Source organism: Giraffa tippelskirchi, chromosome 7, assembly GCF_054371585.1.
Source record: "Giraffa tippelskirchi isolate mGirTip1 chromosome 7, T2T-mGirTip1v1.2.pri, whole genome shotgun sequence".
In the NCBI taxonomy this organism is placed as follows: Eukaryota; Metazoa; Chordata; class Mammalia; order Artiodactyla; family Giraffidae; genus Giraffa; species Giraffa tippelskirchi.
The window spans coordinates 148,743,491-148,763,192 of record NC_137281.1 but is presented as its reverse complement, the minus strand read 5'-3'; the positions used below and the strand labels follow the sequence as shown (position 1 = coordinate 148,763,192).

Sequence of the window (19,702 nt, the reverse complement as noted above, 5' to 3'; positions counted from 1 at the left end):
GCATCAGGACATATAGTACTATTAGTTTTTAAAAGCTTACATGACTATCATAGGATTCCTATATCCTGGTGGAGCTGACCAGTTTATTTGAAAATCAAACCAAAATGGCCAGCTAATGGAAATACTTACTGTGAATGCTTCTTGAGGAGAGTGAATATTCTATGGAAGAAAGTGTTTTGTTCTAGTTTTTAAAGTAAAAGCTATGATTTTCTGGCAAGCTTAATGACCGCATAATGCCACATCTACAGTCCTGAAGTGCTTGTTATAGTTGAAGAACTCTAGCAAATCTGAGCATATGTCAGATTGATGGCCTGGGTACAGGTAGGACCATTCTGGGGAATGTTTTAACTATTTTCTGCCTAATTTACAAGAAAACATCTTCAGGTCTATTATTTGTTTTAAAAGATGTCAAACCTTTCTTTAGCAAGTAAGCATGTTGTACCTAGAAACTCATATATCTAGGATCTAATGGAATATTTCTTGAAGGCGGAGGACATAAACGTGGCTATTTTCATAAATTTTTTTCATCAAATCCCCTCTAAATGATTAATATTAAAATATTTTTCCTCTGATTTCTTGCCCTTTCGTGAGCTAAGATACCTCAGTTTAGTAGGAAATGTAAAGACTTTCAGAGTCAAAAGATGTGGGTTCCAGTCCTCATAGCTATCCATGAGACCTTGGAAAAATCACTTTTAACTTTTCTAAACATATTTTGTCCATATGAAAATATGATTTGTTGAAGAACTACAAGAATTAAATGAGAATATATGTGTGAATTAAATTTTCTAAGTTTTAATAAGGTACTAAGCAAATATTATTAATTTAATAAAACTTTAAATTTAATGTTCATATGTTAACTTGAATGATAGACTTTTTTTGTAATTTTAAACTTCACTGACAGACTTAGCTTGTCTCCTTTAGAAGTCTTAATTCTGTCTTCTAAATAATTATATATAATCATCATTAGAAATGTGGTACACTCATTTCTGGATGCTTCCTATTTGCTTCTCATGGAGCACTGAATAAATAGTATCATGTTCTTACAATCTGAAGAAGAAATATAATTCTTTACTTTTTCTTTTTTTTGGCTGTGCTGCACAGCTTGCAGGATCTTAGTTCCCTGACCAGGGATTGAACCCAGGCCATGGTGGTGAAAGTCTGAAATCCTAACCACTAGGCCACCAGGGAACTCCCCAATTCTTTACCTTTCTCCTCTAACTATAGCTTGACCTGTCTTTCACTAAGAAAATTATGTATGCTAAAATGAAAAATCTTTTCCTTATACTAAACATTTTGCTTAATTTCTTCCTGCCATGTACTTAAAATCCAGATCCTTGCCATAATCTAGAACCTGTTTCATGGTCTGATGTTTGTTGTCTACCCATACAGACTTAATCACTTTATGTGTCTGCACCTCTGCTCTCAATAAGCTGCAGCCCCACTGGACCTCGTTTCCTAGAACATGCTCAGCTCAGTCTTGCAGCAGGGTCTTCACACTTGCTGTTTAATCTGCCTAGAAAATGCTTCCCTCAGATCTTCCCATGACTGATTTCTCATCATTCAGGCTTTACCTCACACTACCTCTTCACAAAGGTTATCCCAACCACACTATCAAAAACAGCCTGTTTTCCCAGCCCCTTTATTGCTGTCAAGGCATTTATCACAAGCCAAAAATTATGCCTTTTATATCTTTGCCCACTAAAATGTACACTCCGTAAGATCAGAGACCCCTGCTGTGTCTACCACCATTTCTCTAGGATCTAGCATAATAAGGGCTCGGTAGTTACTTGCTGAAAGAGGGACTGTATCTTAAATCTCAAATTACTATTATTGAACATTCTTTTTATTTCTCTTTATTTATATAGGATTTTGGAGATGGAGGGGCTTTTCCAGAGATCCACGTGGCCCAGTATCCCCTGGATATGGGACGAAAGAAAAAAATGTCAAATGCATTGGCCATTCAGGTGGATGCTGAAGGAAAAATTAAGTATGATGCAATTGCTCGACAGGGACAGTCAAAAGACAAGGTAACCCTCTCATTGATTTTTTTCCCCCCATTGATAAATATTTTGTGAGAATTTTTTTTTTTTAATTGTGTGAAAATGATAAATCTTTGGCCATTTAGTTTATGTTAAAAGTAACAATGAAATATACTTAGGCTAACTGAAGATGACTTCATAACAGTATGAACAATGTAATATGGCTTCATAACAGCAATGACTTTTTCCTTAGAAATTCCTCAAATTGATGATAAGTTTATATATATTAATCCTTAGGGATTCCATGTATTTGTTTTACATTTTAAAAACAATTCTTGTTTCCCTTCTAGTTTTACTGAGATATAATTGACATATAGCATCATATATAAAAAACAATTCTTTTATAGTACTAGCTTTTTTATTTTTATTTATTTATTTATTTTTTTTGAAGATTTTTCAGCCTAACTTTATTACCTTTATCACCTTTATCACCAACGCTATAGCCAGACCAAACTATGGCAATAGTTAATTTGAACATAACCTGTACCTTGATGCCACTGATGATTGTTTACTATGACTAGAGTACTCTAACCACATATACTTAATAAAATTCAGACTATCCTTTGGGATCCAGGTCAAATATGAAGCTTTCCAAATTTGCCTCCTGATACACATTGTCCCTTTACCTTCTTTTAAAGAGAGTAGTTTGTTTGTATTGTAATATGTTAATCCAGCAGATATTTATGTGATGACTGTGTGCTGGGCACTGTGTGTACACATTGTGGGCATATTTATATATAGAAATAGATATAGTCACTGTCACTATAGAACCTATAGCCCGAAGATAACACAGACTTTGAACAAAATCTGTGCACACATATTGTTGTTTAGTCACGCAGTCGTATCTGACTCTTTGCAACCCTGTGGACTGCAGCACACCAGGCTTCCCTGTCCTTCAGTGTCTCCCAGAGTTTGCTCCAACTCATGTCCATGGAGTCAGTGATGCCATCTAACCATCCCATCCTCTGCCATCCTCTTCTCCTTCTGCCCTCTTTACCAGCATCAGAGGCAGTTGGCTCTTCACATCAGGTGACCAAAGTATTGGAGCTTCAGCTTCAGCATCAATCCTTCCAGTGAATATTCAGAGTTGATTTCCTTTAGGATTGAGTGATCTCCTTGCTGTCCAAGGTATTCTCAAGAGTCTTCTCCAGTACCACAGTTTGAAAGCATCAATTCTTTGGTGCTCAGCCTTCTTTATGGTCCAGCTGTCACATCCGTACATGACTACTGGAAAAACCATAGCTTTGACTACAGAGACTTTGTTGGCAAAATGATGTCTGCTTTCTAATACGCTGTCTAGACTTGTCATAGCTTTTCTTCCAAGGAGCTGCTGCTGCTGCTGCTAAGTCGCTTCAGTTGTGTCTGACTCTGTGCGACCCCATAGACGGCAGCCCACCAGTGTCCGCCATCCCTGGAATTCTCCAGGCAAGAACACTGGAGTGGGTTGCCATTTCCTTCTCCAAGTACTAGCTTTTTTAAGTGCTAGTAAATTTTTAGAAATCTACAATTCTGGTATCCTAAAAAAATCAAAATTTAGTTTTGTCTATAGTCTTTTCTATTTCTCTTCCAAAATATGCACATACTTAATTATTTTAATGGTTTATTTGAATAGAATAAATCGCATAAACTTCTTTCTCCCTTAAGTAAAAAACTGGCACTTGCTAGTTTTAGGATGGCCCTGCTTACAAAGTAATCCAAAGACCAAAAATAAAATTTATTTAAAATAATCTCATCATAGAGCAGCCACACCCAGAGCCAAGGAACTGTTTTTAAGACCTAGTTTTTTTCTTATAAATAAATACTCCAAACAGAGATAAAAGATCTCTTTAGAATTGAATGTATTGGGGACAGTACCTGAGAACCTTCAGTATCTGTCCTTTGCTTCTTCTCTCTCTCCCAAAGTCTCATTTTACTCTCTAAGATAGCACTAATGATATATCATTGTTTGCTCCTCCATCATGGCTGCTAGTTTAGGGGAAAACAATTATACAGTCATGCAGATTTATATCTCAGATTTCAACTGGGCTCCCTTGATATTCCTCCAAGCTTAACTCCTACTCTTCTCCATCTTCTCTCAGTTTAACAGGAGACTCCCCATCTATTTGCAGATAAGACTGTTGGAAGAAAATTGTTGGCTTTCTTTATCTTGCACTTGCCTTTTTGTCTTGACTGTTCCTTTTGTCTCTATAACAAATCTCCTATCTAAACCTAATCTTATCACGTGTATTCTAGATCTCATCTCTTCCCCTTTCCTTTGTAACTTCACCTTTACATGTATTCCCACTTAATATATATACACATACACACATACGTATCTTTTTTTTAAATAAATGAGATTTTAATTCTTATAACTCCCATAGACTTGAATTTTTTTTTTTTACTTGTATTGTTTTAAAGATTTTTATTAGTACATAGAGATCTATTTCATTAAGGAAAATCTACCTAGATTTTCATGGTGGCCTTGTGCCCTAATTGTTTTTAAACATTGAAAATTTCCAGTTTTTTACTTTTGCAAGCAGAGTTTTAATCAAGATCCATATGTAACCATCTTTTTGCACATCAGTGTTTTGTATAACGGCTTCCCTGATGGCTCAGGGGTATAGGATCCAGCTGTCAGTGCAGGAGATGCAGGTTCCATCCCTGTGTCGGGAAGGTCCCCTGAAGAAGGAGATGCCAACCCACTCCAGTATTCTTGCCTGGACAGAGGAGCCTGGTGGGCTACAATCCACGGGGTCACAAGAGAGTCAGATACGACTAAACAACAGCAACAGCAACAGATTTGTATAAAATAAAATCTTTGTAGTGTATGTTTTGGGTCAGAGGATATTCATATTTCACATGTGACATATAATGCCAGTATGTTCTCTAAAAAGCCTTTGCCTAACATTCATTCTATTCTGTTGTATTTCCCTCAGACTCTCAATCTGTTAGTTACCATGATTTATCTTATTTCCTTAACATTTCTCAGGTATGGTTCCTTCTCTGCTACTTAGTTCAGACCCTTATCTTTTCTTGCTTAATTTACTGCAGCAAAATCTGAACCCCTCTCCTTGGCATTTGTCTTACCTGCCTGAAAAAACGGTAGTTCATGTTTTTCTGTTTCTCTCTCTCTCCCCACCCCAAACAGAGCATAAGCATGCACACTTAAAATCTTTCCATAATCTTTAGGATGAGAACCAACCAAGCACCTAATGACACACTTGACCTCTTGCTTACCTTTCTAGCCTAGCATCAATTTCCACGACCAGAATATTGAGATCCAAAAATTAAAAGTCCAGTTTTAGCCATTCTGTTTATTTTCAGTACAAAATTATCAACATTACAGGTTGTTGTTACAGAAGAAGAAACTTTCAGGCATTCCTTGTAATATGTCTGCTATAAGGAGCTTCTTGCAGTTCCCCCGTTATGACACATTTTTACTTTGGGAACTTCCCCCGTGTGCCCTCTCATTCTAGGGAAAGTCCTCTCCCTGTTCTTTTTTATGACTAAATTCTCTTGCTTTCAACTCACTCTTCTCTATTCCAGCGTAATCTCCCTGATCCTCCCTGGCTGGATTGGGTGTCCTTTTTCCCTGTTCCCTATGTATAGCAGCAGTCATCACTTTTGTTGTAATTATCCATTCACTAATAACGGTCTGTGACGTTTAATTATAAGCTCCTTGAGTACAGAGATTATGTCTTTATTTTCCTCTTTGATGCCTAACTTAGTGCCTGACATAGTGACACAAAGGCATTCCAAAGTGTTTGTTGGAAGAATTATAGCTGTATATATTGAATAACCAAGCCAGGCTTCAGCAATACATGAACCGTGAACTTCCAGATGTTCAAGCTGGTTTTAGAAAAGGCAGAGGAACCAGAGATCAAATTGCCAATATCCACTGGATCATCGGAAAAGCAAGAGAGTTCCAGGAAAACATCTATTTCTGCTTTATTGACTATGCCAAAGCCTTTGACTGTGTGGATCACAATAAACTGTGGAAAATTCTGGGAGAGATGGGAATACCAGACCATCTGACCTGTCTCTTGAGAAACCTGTATGCAGGTCAGGAAGCAACAGTTAGAACTGGACATGGAACAACAGACTGGTTCCAAATAGGAAAAGGAGTACGTCAAGGCTGTATATTGTCACCCTGCTTATTTAACTTAGATGCAGAGTACATCATGAGAAACGCTGGGCTGGAAGAAACACAAGCTGGAATCAAGATTGCCGGGAGAAATATCAATAACCTCAGATATGCGGATGACACCACCCTTATGGCAGAGAGTGAAGAAGAACTAAAGAGCCTCTTGATGAAAGTGAAAGAGGAGAGTGAAAAAGTTGGCTTAAAGCTCAACATTCAGAAAACTAAGATCATGGCATCTGGTCCCGTCACTCCATGGGAAATAGATGGGGAAACAGTGGAAACAGTGTCAGACTTTATTTTTTTGGGCTCCAGAATCACTGCTGATGGTGACTGCAGCCATGAAATTAAAAGACGCTTACTCCTTGGAAGGAAGGTTATGGCCAACCTAGATAGCATATTTAAAAGCAGAGACATTACTTTGCCAAGAAAAGTCCGTCTAGTCAAGGCTATGGTTTTTCCAGTGGTCACGTATGGATGTGCGAGTTGGACGGTGAAGAAAGCTGAGCGCCGCAGAATTGATGCTTTTGAACTGTGGTGTTGGAGAAGACTCTTGAGAGTCCCTTGGACTGCAAGGAGATCCAATCAATCCATCCTAAAAGAGATCAATCCTGGGTGTTCATTGGAAGGTCTGATGTTGAAGCTGAAACTCCAATACTTTGGCCACCTCATGGGAAGGGTTGACTCATTGGAAAAGACCCTAATGCTGGGTAGGATTGGGGGCGGGAGGAGAAGGGGACGACAGAGGATGAGGTGGTTGGATGGCATCACCGACTCGATGAACATGGGTTTGGGTAGTCTCTGGGAGTTGGTGATGGGCAGAGAGGCCTGGCATGCTGCAATTCATGGGGTCGCAAAGAGTCGGACACGACTGAGCAAATGAACTGAACTGATATTGAATAACGGAAAACCACTTTTGCCTGGTGGCTTAGACGGTAAATAATCTGCCTGCAATACGGGAGACCCAGGTTCAACCCCTGGGTCGGGAAGATCCCCTGGAAAAGGAAATGGCCATCCACTCCAGTATTCTTGCCTGGAGAACTCCATGGCCAGAGGAGCATGGCAGGCTACAGCCTATGGGGTTGCAAAGAGTCAGACACAACTGAGTGACTAACACACTAACACTTTCTGAAGCCACTAAGAAAGCACAGTCCATTCCTACAAAAGGAAAAATAGGTCCCTATTCATGCAGAGCCCATCCTGGAAATTTATCCTGTGGCAAAAGGCCTTTATTTGCCTTTGTTTTGGTTCATCACTCTTTCTTTGGAATGGTGACTATTCTTTACTGATATGTGCTACCTTTCCTCTTATTTTTTAGGAAAATAATTTGGGATTGACAGGTTGTGTAATTTTAAATGAAATATACATATTTAAATGAAATATGTATATTGGTGATTCTTTTGTATTCAAAATAGAGTAGAAATGTTAAAACTGAACTGTTTATTTTAGATTTCAGTATTCTGGCCAAATAAGGTCTCCAAAGTATTTTTCCTTATACAGTTAAAGCCTTGAGATGTCTGTCTATAGTGCCGCCACTGGAAATGAACCCTAGACTAGTAGTTTATAGGGGTACCACTCTCAGGTTCATACTAACCCTGACTTGAATGGGGGAGGCTATACGTGTGTAGGAGCGGGTGATATGTAGGAAATCTCTCTACATCCTCTTGATTTTGCTGTGAACCTAAAACTGCTCTGAAAACTGCTTTTAAATAATAATAATAAATAACCACAATGAAGGTTAAAAAAAAGAAGACTGGAACACTCACTGAATTGAGTAGAAAGATACTGAATGGAGTGACTACTTGGATGGGGGCTGTATGATGGATTTATTTCCTTGCTTGACTTTATACCCCTGGAATATACATTTGAATTCCTTACACACTTTTAATAAATATGTGCTTTTTTTTTTTTTTAAGTAGATGGATTAATGTATGAAGTTTTTGAATGGATTTAATAATTCAACATTAACTATGCACTGGTATTTGGAGGAGGGGGACACTTTTTGACTGTTTGGGACTGTCTTGAGCGTTGAATTATGTTTAACATCACTGGCACTGTCTATTGAATGCCAGTGGTGCCTCACCTGCATCCCCACCATTGTTTTGACTGGGAACACTTCACATGTTTTCAAAGACCCCGGGAGGGGAGTTGGAGCTGTTAGCATTGCCCTGTGTGAAAACCACTGATTTTCCTGTGGTAATAGGAACTGGCTACTAAATGTACAAGATAAGATTTTTTAAAAATTCATTATTCAGGATGCTGATATGCAGGGTCCTTGACCTAGGATGAAAAGGTTTATTGGATTATTGAAGTTGTACTGTATTGTAGTGATTTCTGATTTGTATCAGAGGGATCTGGTATTCTTCAGAAACCAGGGACTTTTCACTGAAATATTAATAGTGAAAGAGCAAGAATGGAAAATGCTTGGGACTTCCCTGGCGGTTCAGTGTTTGAGACTCTGAAGTTCCACTGTAGGGAGTGAGGTTCCATCCCTGTTCAGGGAACTAAGATCCCGTGTGCCATGTGGTATGACCAGAAAAAAAGAATGGAAAATGCTAGCTCTAGGTATAAGATGTGAACAAGGCAAGATTCCAAGGGATCATATTCTGGGGCAAATCTAAGGTCATTGATCTCTCTAAATGTAAATACTGTGTGTAAGACTTAATGGTAATACAAAATTGGGAAAGAGAAAAAAATTTAATGTTAATAGAACTAAATCCTTTTTTTGTCCAATGGTGACTTCAGTGGTAAGTCTTAAAAAGTGTTTACATTTTTCCATCTGAAATAGTTATATAGGAAATGTTACATACATGGTATTACCTAGAAGAATGCCTTCAACCCTCCCCACCTGAAAAAAAACCTCCGAACTTTAACCCTAAGATAAATTTTATGTTGTTACCTTGTTCATAATATATCACAAACTATAGTGTTTTGATATAACCAAAAGATAGTGTTTTCTTTTTACCTCTGAAATGGTACATATGTTGATAGGCTTATCCTTTTAGTCAGTCCAGTCCTTTGCCAGTTTTCAGTCATAAAAAAATTCTGTTTCACAGATGAGTTACTACTTTATCTTGTTCACAGAGCTCATTTGTGCTCCTGATACCTTCGAAAGTATATTGTATTTTTCAGATAATCCTCCGCAGTCCCTTTGTCTCCTGAGATACGAGTTTCTTCAGCACGTTTGGTTCTCAGGCAATAAAAATTTGGGGTTTTATAGTTAATTACCTTGGAGGAATCTCGCTCTTCACATGTCCTTCACTCAGCTTTGTGAGATGCTAGAATCTTACTGATGCTCATTTAAAGGGTTATTAACTTTGGAATACCCAAATAAGAAACAGCAAATGGCTCTTCTATGCTAAATTTAGTATTGAGACTTTATATTGAGCATGTATGACTATGAGGGAGCCATTTACTTAAAATCTTTTCCTGTAATGATTGCTGTATAAAAGTAGTTAACTCTTCATAGTTTTGGTAGTATTTTCCAGAGATTGTTATATAACTTTTAATTCTTAAGATATAGATTTTTCCATCCTGAAAAGGTGTTAGATTTTGAGATCAGTTACTGGCTGTGTGATCTTAACGCGCTGAGCCTTGCCTTTCTCACTAGAGTGAGCTTCAGAGCACCTTCCAAAACAAACACTCTTGAGAGGATGGTGACACTGCTGCTGCTGCTGAGTCGCTTCAGTCGTGTCCGACTCTGTGCGATCCCATAGACGGCAGCCCACCAGGCTCCTCCGTCCACAGGATTCTCTAGGCAAGAACACTGGAGTGGGTTGCCATTTCCTTCTTCAATGGTGACACTCGTAGCTCCCATATCAATAAACATGTTTTGTGGTAAAGTATCTGTACTTCTTACCTGCTTGCTTTTCTCATTCCTGAGAAAAACAAGCTAGAGATTTTGTCCTGTATCCATGATGCAGTTTTTCCAGGAAATCAGAAGCTTATATAAAATATTCTGCAATCCCAACATGTATACATACACCTTTAACATAGAATAGAAAGAAAGGAAAGAAAGTGAAGTCGCTCAGTCGTGTCCGACTCTTTGTGACACCATGGACTGTAGCCTATCAGGCTCCTCCGTCCATGGGATTTTCCAGGCAAGAGTACTGGAGTGGGTTGCTATTTCCTTCTCCAGGAGACCTTCCCCACCCAGGTATTGAACCTGGGTCTCCCGCGTTGTAGGCAGACGCTTTACCATCTGAGCCACCAGGGAAGTCCCAACATAGAATAGAGTATCTGTAAAAGTCATACATTCATTCATTTTTATAAAAACTATTGACTGAAAGCCTCCTGTGGACCAGGCATTGTTATAAGCACTGGAGATACTGTAATGAATAAGAGATTCCTCATCAGTGATACAGGTATAATCGTTGTGCACACCTCATAGGGTTGATACAAAAAGTTAAATTTGTTTATATATATATATATATAAAACAAAAGAACAGTGGCACAAAATATGTGCTTAATAAATTAGCTGTTTTGTTATTACTTTAATGGTGAAGACAAAGATTTAAAATAGATAATTTTGTACTGTGAGCAGTGCTTTGAAGAGAGCAGAGCTCTGTGACACCAAATGATTGGATTGGGAGGAATTGCTCCTGTAGCAAGGGTAGTCATAGGAGGCCTCACCCTTGCATGTGTGACCTTTGAATCAAGACTCGGGTTGAGAATCCAGTTGAAGAACTGGGAGCAATATTCTATAAAGGCCCAGAATTGGGGGAAAGCAAGTTGTTAAGTTGTCCTTTCTCTGTATGTGTGTTAAAGAATTCTAACTCAAGCATCAAAATCTAGAATGCTGCTTATTTGTTAAATTTCCAGTACCTCTATTTTTCTGTAAAATCTGCCATGTAGGTTATGATGGAAGTATTCAAGAAGTATACATGAGCATGAAAGTTGGTAATATTCTATTTGGCAGAGGCCTACCGATCAGAAAACAGTCCTAAATGAGTGTGAAATAAGGTGTGTGTATAGATTTTTTTTTTTCATGGAAGAATGTGTTCTGGGTTTTTTGACCATGGCATATGTTCATTTTCTTATCTATGAATATAGATGATGCAATAAAAGACAAACATCATAAGTAGGGTCAGGTCAATGAAAGTTTTTAGACCCACTGAATTTGGAAATTATTCACTAACCTGACTTAAATTCCAATGAGCTTGTAATCCAAGATAATAGTGCTTTAGGCAATTTATATCATCATTAATTTCAAGTCCTAGTGAGCCTCAAAAATAGGGATCACTGATGCGTAAGATTTTGTTGGCACAGTTTATTTGGATACTGACTTGATTAGAAGATCTCAGATAATTTAAATGCATGAGGTCAGAAGAAAATTATTAACTTTTATAGCCAGGGCAGCAATTTGTGTATATATTTTAAGCTTCCTTGGTTTTAAAATCTAAAAGACAAAATCTGTGTCCTAAATTTATAAGTGTGCTGAGAGGACATTTTGACTTCTGAAATGACTTAATGAGGTTGCTTCTCTTCATTCTTTGCTTTTCTTAAGCCTGCTTGTGTTTGAACATTTTAGGTCATTTATAGCAAGTACACTGACCTGGTTCCCAAGGAAGTCATGAATGCAGATGACCCAGACCTGCAAAGACCTGATGAAGAAGCCATTAAAGAGGTAACTGGGAATTGATATATGTAATTATTTTAGATGAGTTTTTACATCTTCATTAACTTTCAAAGCACTCATTGTGGCGTTTCTTATTTCAGATAACAGAAAAGACAAGGGTAGCCTTAGAAAAATCTGTATCGCAGAAGGTTGCTGCAGCCATGCCAGTCCGAGCAGCTGATAAACTGGCTCCTGCTCAGTATATCCGGTATGAATCATGCCTGGAGGTATTAGCTTCATGTTGGAAGTGATTGGAGTTGGGGGTCCTAGTATTCTTTCATTATCCTTAGTCACAATTGTAAATGCAGTTTTTTGAGTAATTACTTGAAGTCTGTTGATTCTTAGTGCAAATGGTAAGCAGAATTTTTTAAGATGTCCACTTTTAAGATATTAGCTGTTACGCTATTTTAAAACATTTTTTTTTTTACTTTTAGAAATTAACAGTTACACAGAGTATATGGTGTAAACCATAGAGATTATAGTTTTCCATTTTAAAATTACATGTGTATAATATCTATATAATAACAGTATATTGGAAATATTGTATAATACAACACTACTATAATTATTTGATAGTATGCTATAAGTATTAATAATGTATTAATATCATTTATATAATAATAGCCATCCTTATAATACTTCTAAATTTTGAGGAGTTTCACTCAACTAAATTTTTATGTGGAAAGATAATTCACATAGATATTAAGGAAAAATTCAGAGCTGGTAGGGCTGCTGTCATCATTTTTTCTGTTTTATAGCCTATGATTATTCAGAAACTACTAATTTTAAGTTGCTTGCTGAGGATATTATTTTTTCCTCAAATGCAGACTTACAAAATAGGTGCCATTTTCTTGACCTCTTACTTAATGAAATTGAACACAGTGCTTAGCATGGTTCAAAATGGACTGTGATGGATGATTTGCAAACTAATACAACTCTAGTTTACATTCTGCTTATAACCTCTGAGTTGCTGTTAGTTCTCTTACCTCTGTTACTATCTGCTCTGCCTAAATATTACTGCAATTTTCTATTACTGCTTTGTGAGAGAAACAATGTAGTCCAGCGTAGGATTGTAATAGAAGTAAAATACCTGTTGAAAACTTCAATTAGTTATACCTTTAGTTTCATGTACATTCCTTAGATACACACCATCTCAACAAGGAGTGGCTTTCAACTCTGGCGCTAAACAGAGAGTTATTCGGATGGTGGAAATGCAGAAAGATCCAATGGAGCCTCCAAGGTTCAAGTAAGTAGGTGGTTTCATGAGAAGGCACCACTATTCCTAAAAAAAAAGATATCACAAAGGAGGGAAATGTCCATCAGCATATAAATGGATAAACAAAATGTAGGGCATCTATACATGGAATGCTTCCCTGGTGGCTCAGCTGGTAAAGAATCCACCTGCAATGCGAGAGACCTGGGTTTAATCCCTGGGTTGGGAAGATCCCTGGAGAAGGGAAAGGTTACCCACTCTAGTATTCTGGCCTAGAGAAGACCGTGGACTGTATAGTCCATGGGGTCACACAGAGTTGGACACGACTGTGCGACTTTCACTTTCGTACATGGAATACTGTTGAGCCATAAAAAGAAACAAACTTTAATATGTACAGTGACATGGGTGAATCTCAAAATAATTATGCTGAGAAGCTAGAGAAACACAAGTACATACTGTATGATTCCTTTTATATAAAACTCTAGAAAATGCAGACTAATTTATAATGACAGGAAGTAGATCAGTGGTTGCCTGTGAGGAGGGAGGGAGTATGGATAAGAGACAACAGGAAAAAGAGGCATAGGCAAAGGGGCGTGCAGAAACTTGGAGGTGATGGGTATGTTCAGTATTTTAATTGTGATGATTATCTCACACAAGTAAATTGTGTTTACTTGTGTCAAAAGTTAATCAGATTGTACATTTTATGTATAGTTAATTGTATGTTAGTTGTGCCTCAATAAAGCTGTTTTTTACGAGGCAAAATATTATTCGATGAAATGATAATACGGTGGAGGTGAAGTGGGTAGTGATGATGATGACAGAGTTGGCTGGGTTTTAATAATTGTTGAAACTGAGTGGTTGTGATAAGAAAAACAACTTTTGAGGCAAACAGCTTTTTCCCCCCCGAGGTGCTGCCTAGGCATTTTGCAGTATGATGACCCTACTCCCAATGTAGAAACAGGACATCTAAATTAGGACTTGCATTTAGGATGCCAGTCATAAGTTCCCACTTTGCCTTTCCCAGGGAACATTTTAAAACATAGTTGGCTCTTCATGTCCACAGGTTCTGCATCTGCAAATTAAACCAACTACGGATTGAAAATAGTCAGGAGGGTTTCCTCTGGGAGTCCAGTGGTTAGGACTCTGTGCTTCTACTGCAGGGGACAGGAGTTCTATCCCTGGTTGGGAAACTAAGATCCTACATGCCACGTGGCCTAGCAAAAAGGAAAAAACAATTCCACTAAGTTCTCAAAAACGAAACTTAAATGTCATGCCCACCACAACTATTTACACAACATTTACATTGTATTAGATGTAATCTAGAAATGATTTAAAATATAAGGAAGAATGTGTGTAGTTTATATGGAAATATTACTCCATTTTGTTTAAGAGACTTAAGCATTCATGGATTTTGGTATCCTTGACGTCCAGGAACCAATCCTTGGATACCAGGGGACGACTATAACCACTTAGAGTTAAGTCCCAGGAAAAGTTAGACTCCTCTGTCCCAGCCACCTAGGTATTACTACCCTGCTCTCTGTCTCCTGCTCACTTGTGGCCTAGGACAGAGGATCGTTCTTCCTCTAGTTCTTTGCTCTCTCCTCACCCCTCACTTCTGAGGTCTTTAAGTAATAATAAATCTTGTGACTGTGCTTCATCACGTGGGTGTATTAAAACTGCACCTTAAATCGAAATGACCCAGTTGGGTTTCACTTCTCCAGAGTGAGAGCTTGGAGGCTGAGAGGGCTATCTGAGGACCCTGTGTGGGTGGCTTGTGCCCCCTTTTCAGCAGGTCTTAATCTACGCATTCTTGATTGAATACACCCGCTTTAGCTTCTCAACACATTGCTGTATTAATAGATGGACATTCATTATACACTCTTGTTTTTGTGTCTGTTTGAAGCTTTATGTAATAAAAAATGAGGAGGGAAGACTTGACTTACTGACTAAAAAGGAAAAATGTGTATCATTCTGTGGTTGTGCTTTGGTTTATCCTTCAGGATTAATAAGAAAATTCCTCGGGGACCACCTTCTCCTCCTGCACCTGTCATGCATTCTCCTAGCCGAAAGGTAAATCTTTGCTCTAGTTTAAAATCTCTTTTTGTACTCGTGATTACTAATTTATAAGTAACCTCCTATAGAATAAATTCTAGATGCCTATATTATTACTTTCCACCAAACGTATTGTTCCTTTAACTTGTTTTTCAAGATCAAATAGGGACCCACTCAAGATTGTAACATGTGGTTCCATAGTATGAGAATGTATGTAAAATGTTACCCTGTTAGCTTTATGATTAATAACCTAACCCCTGCTTTTAATGGAATGAAGAGAGTCTGCTGTTTGAACAGATTTTATCATAGTTGTAGGAAGTAAGTTCCTAGGATCATTAGGTCTGTAATTGATAGTCCAGATGACTTTTTTTTTTAGGTATATTTTATTACCCAGCTAAAAGAAAAAGTTTTCATCTGGAAGTATTCACATCAGTTTAAATATGTAAAAATACTAACCAGCATTTGCAACTGTCAAAAATAGAGTATATTCCATGTTTTATATTGAAGTTTTACTAGAAACCATGATGTGGGAACATAGTATATAGTGCGACTAAACAAATGGAATTAGGACCTTTGATTAAATCAGTGTGCATAGAACTATCTTTGAAGAGAAAGATTGCACTTAGTTTTTTGCTAGACTATAAATCTTAAAAATGTCTCTTCTTCCTCTCTTTTCTCAATGCAGATGACCGTGAAGGAGCAGCAAGAGTGGAAGATTCCTCCCTGTATTTCAAACTGGAAAAATGCAAAGGTAATTAACTTGTCATAAATTCAGTATCTTAGTGTTAGAACCTCCTGAAAAACACCCAGGAAGGCCCTTCAGCCTGAGTTACTTTAGATGAAACCTCAGCATCTCATTTAGCTGAAGGTTTTCCAGAAGGAACACCCAACTTATACGACTTTTTTCTTTTTATGTTGATGTATTGGAAATGTTAGTGTCCCAAGCACATGAGTTCCATGTAGATTCTCCTGGTAAAATGTAGTTATTGGAAACACATAGAGAAGGAATGAGTAGAATGAAGTAACATATCAGTGAAAGATACTATTCTTTAGAAAACTTAAATTTATATCTGAAATTCTTCTGAAAGGATTTAGATCAATTTAAATAATCATGTGACAAAACAAAATAAATGTTTGGATATATTCAGTGCTTTCATTTTTAAATTATTTCTGTTTATTACAATGCATGCATAAATTATTTAAATCCTATGTATATCTACTAATCACCAAAGCATCTAGGAGTCATAAATAATCTGTAAAATACTGTGAAATAAGTTTCCTAATCATTATTTCCTTTTCCTCCCAAATATTTCATGATTCTTTTTTTAATGGGTGAAGAAGGCCACCTCAATCCATGATTTAAATACAACGTATTCCTTAAAGGAACTTAGGGAATTCCCTGGCAGTCTAGTGGTTGAGACTCGGTGCTTTCACTGCCAAGGGCCCAGTTTGATACCTGCTTGGGTAACTAAGATCCAGCCCACAAGCCCTGTAGCACAGCCAAAAATAAGTTATACACTCATCCTGAAACAAAAGGATTGTTGGGTAGTCTGGTTTGGTATACCATACATATATATGTATGTATAACTGTGAGGTATCTTGAGCTGTCTGTAACACTCCTTGAATTAGGAATAAAGACCATGGACAGGAAGTCATTATTTAGCAGTCTAGTCAAAAGTCTGAAAGAATAAAGCTGAGCATGGAAGTTACATAAATGTTCAAGCATATTCCTTGAGTTGTTGAAATAGGATTCAGAATTTCAAAACACAGAATCTTAGTTGTCTAGCAAACTTTTATCTTTTTTCTGTTTACTAAAATGTGTAGGGTTCCAAGAATCTGATAAGCCGTGAAAGCAGTGCAGCAGATTAAGCTACCTATAGACACTATGATTTTAGTGCTTTCTTCTACCTTTGTATAACTGTTACATTTACTTGATGAGCAACTATTTAGCTATTTGGTAGTGATTTCCTTTTATTATACCCCAAAATTTAACATGAGAGTCTGTTTTCCTAGAGCTTGCACTCTGAAATGCTAGTTCTTCTGCTTATTAACTGTATGACCTAGGCCTTCTACCTCAGTGTCTTCATCTGTGAAATGGAAATAACAATGTTACCAGCCTATAGAATTGCTGTGAAGGATAAATAAGGCTATAAATATAAAATGCTTAAACAGTCCTCCACACAAAGCCCTCAGTGTTAGCTGCTACTACTGTTGCTTAATTATGAAGAGAGATGTAAGGAGAAAGAACTTAAAATGGTTGTCAAAATGGACATATATAAATCTAGTTTTAAAGACTCGATTGTTGCTCTTTTGTGACCAGTGTTTTCTACCTGCCTCCGTGCTAGGGTTATACAATTCCATTAGATAAACGTCTGGCTGCCGATGGAAGAGGACTGCAAACAGTTCACATCAATGAAAATTTTGCAAAACTGGCCGAAGCCCTCTACATTGCTGATCGAAAGGTTGGTCTATTGTAATTAAGTTGTTTAATGCTCTTGATAATTTGTAAATCTGTTCTCAATTACCTAAGATACTGTTATTTGGGCTACATTGCTGAGTACCCAAAGAGGCTCTCACCTGTGGTATGTGTTCCAGAGATGACACGTGCTGATGGCAGCTCTGACCCAGGATTGGCCTTTGTAGACTCATACGTACCCCACCACTGGTGATTCATCTTCCCCACAACATTCTAGAATAATGGTGCTGCACTAGACTGATCCCATTTTTGGGAAGGTTGGCACCTACTCTTTCTGGGTTTCTTAATTTTTCCCCATTTCTCTATGTCTTCCAAAAGATCAGTGGCACAGAAGGGAAAATAAACATACCGATGAATGCTACAGAAAATGGCATTCATAGTATTGGGTGTCTGTTAATATTATGGTATTAATATGTGTCTTTTAAGTTTACATGCATCAGAGTGTGGGTATAGAATATACAGAGTATATCTTCTGTGTCACAGTGAGCACCCTTATGTAAATTATTTCTTGCTTATCTATACTAAGGCTATATCTTGAGTTGATATGATTGATTTTGAAAACATTACCAGTTCCTGTTACTGATATTGAAAATTGCTTTATTGCTTGTTTAATTTTATTTTTTAGATTGTTTCTAAAATGAAACAGTGAAAAGGCGTTAGTGAAACACTGACTTACAAGATTGATTGGAGTCAGAGTGAAAAAGCTGTTTGCAATGTTGTCTAGGCAAGTTATCTTTGTAGACAAGAATCTTTGTTTTAATTAGTAGTAACAAATGTGAATTCTTCTAACTGTTCTTTCAAGCTAGAGTTTAGTCAGGAAATTAAATGACAGCTGTAATTCTTTATCCCTGGTAGTATCTTATTTAACATCTAACTTCACTTACAGGCTCGTGAAGCAGTGGAAATGCGTGCTCAAGTAGAGAGAAAGATGGCTCAAAAAGAAAAGGAAAAACATGAAGAGAAACTTAGAGAAATGGCCCAGAAAGCCAGAGAGAGAAGAGCTGGGATCAAAACCCATGTGGAAAAGGGTATAACATACTCGTTGTTTAGCTGCTAAGTCATGTCCAGCTCTTAGTGATCCCATGCACAGTAGCCCACCAGGCTCCTCTGTCCATGGTATTTCCCAGGCAAGAATACTGGAATGAAGAAAATACTGCCATTTCCTTCTGCAGGGGATCTTCCCACTCCAGGGATCGAACCTGAGTCTCCTGCATTGGCAGGCAGATTTTTTACCACCTGGGAAGTCACCAGGGAAGCCCTGACATACTCATTACTAAATTGAATTTACTTCATGAATAATATTTATCTCAGTTTAGAAAAATCTCAGCTGTTTTTTTACTGCATGCAGAAGTAGTGCATACATATAAAGAAAATGTAGATATTTCAGAAATAATGTATAAATGAAACAGTAATTTTTGCCTCATTAAGTGGAAGTAATAGAAAATAAAGAATGTGTATTTAAATGTGGGCCTTTACTATGGGATTCCACCAGAAATTTTTAAAATTCTGAGCAGAATACTTTTAAAAATCACATATCATTCAAATGATAGGCTTAACTTTCGCTTATTTTTCTGGAAACTTAAAGAAATGAGATCTCAAATTGAACAATTCAGCTCCCCCAATGGTAAACTTAACCCACAGTTTTTCTGTCTTTTAGGCCTTTAATCATAAAATCCGCCAGTGTTTTCTCTCTTGCTTTATTTAGTGATCTACATAAATATTGTGGTATATGTGCTACATTAATTCAGTTAGAGTGAGAAGACTAATTCTAATTCAAGAAAATTATGAGGGTGATTTTTCTTTCAGTAATAATTCCTCATCTAGTATACTTACTCATTCAGTTCATGTTGAGCACCTACTAGGTACAAGGTTTTCATCTAGAGACAGAGTTTTCTGCTAGTCAGGTAGGAGATATAGCAGTGAACATTTTAGGGAATGTAGACAGACAAAAAATGTTAATCATATAGTGTACTAGAATAGTCACTATGAGGGAAAAAAAGAGGAGGAGTATGTAAAAGTGCCAGAAGGAGGGAGTGGTCAGAATAGACCTCACTTCCGAGATGGTAACTTTAGCAAAAAACACTTGAAGAAAGTAAGGAAGTGAGCCATGTGGATACCTAAGGGAAGAGCATCCCAGATAGAAGGAATAGCCAGTGTAGAGGCCCTGAGTTGGGAGTGTATCTGG

General features: G+C 37.4%; 1 protein-coding gene and 1 non-coding gene across 3 annotated transcripts in view; one reads left to right on the top strand and one right to left on the bottom strand.

Annotated features, from left to right (window-relative positions):
- Positions 1 to 19,702, top strand: part of SNW1 (SNW domain containing 1) — a 32,893-nt gene that overhangs the window by 5,876 nt on the left and 7,315 nt on the right. For both annotated transcript variants that reach the window (XM_081510559.1, XM_081510558.1), the window contains exons 3-10: positions 1,866 to 2,027; positions 11,690 to 11,785; positions 11,878 to 11,984; positions 12,918 to 13,022; positions 14,990 to 15,059; positions 15,727 to 15,792; positions 17,387 to 17,503; positions 18,404 to 18,545. In XM_081510559.1, the coding sequence (XP_081366685.1) occupies positions 1,866 to 2,027; positions 11,690 to 11,785; positions 11,878 to 11,984; positions 12,918 to 13,022; positions 14,990 to 15,059; positions 15,727 to 15,792; positions 17,387 to 17,503; positions 18,404 to 18,545 (865 nt within the window). The remainder of the gene's footprint in view (positions 1 to 1,865; positions 2,028 to 11,689; positions 11,786 to 11,877; positions 11,985 to 12,917; positions 13,023 to 14,989; positions 15,060 to 15,726; positions 15,793 to 17,386; positions 17,504 to 18,403; positions 18,546 to 19,702) is intronic.
- On the bottom strand, positions 10,304 to 10,375 carry TRNAC-ACA (transfer RNA cysteine (anticodon ACA)). The gene has a single exon. It is a non-coding gene; the product is annotated as a tRNA-Cys (tRNA).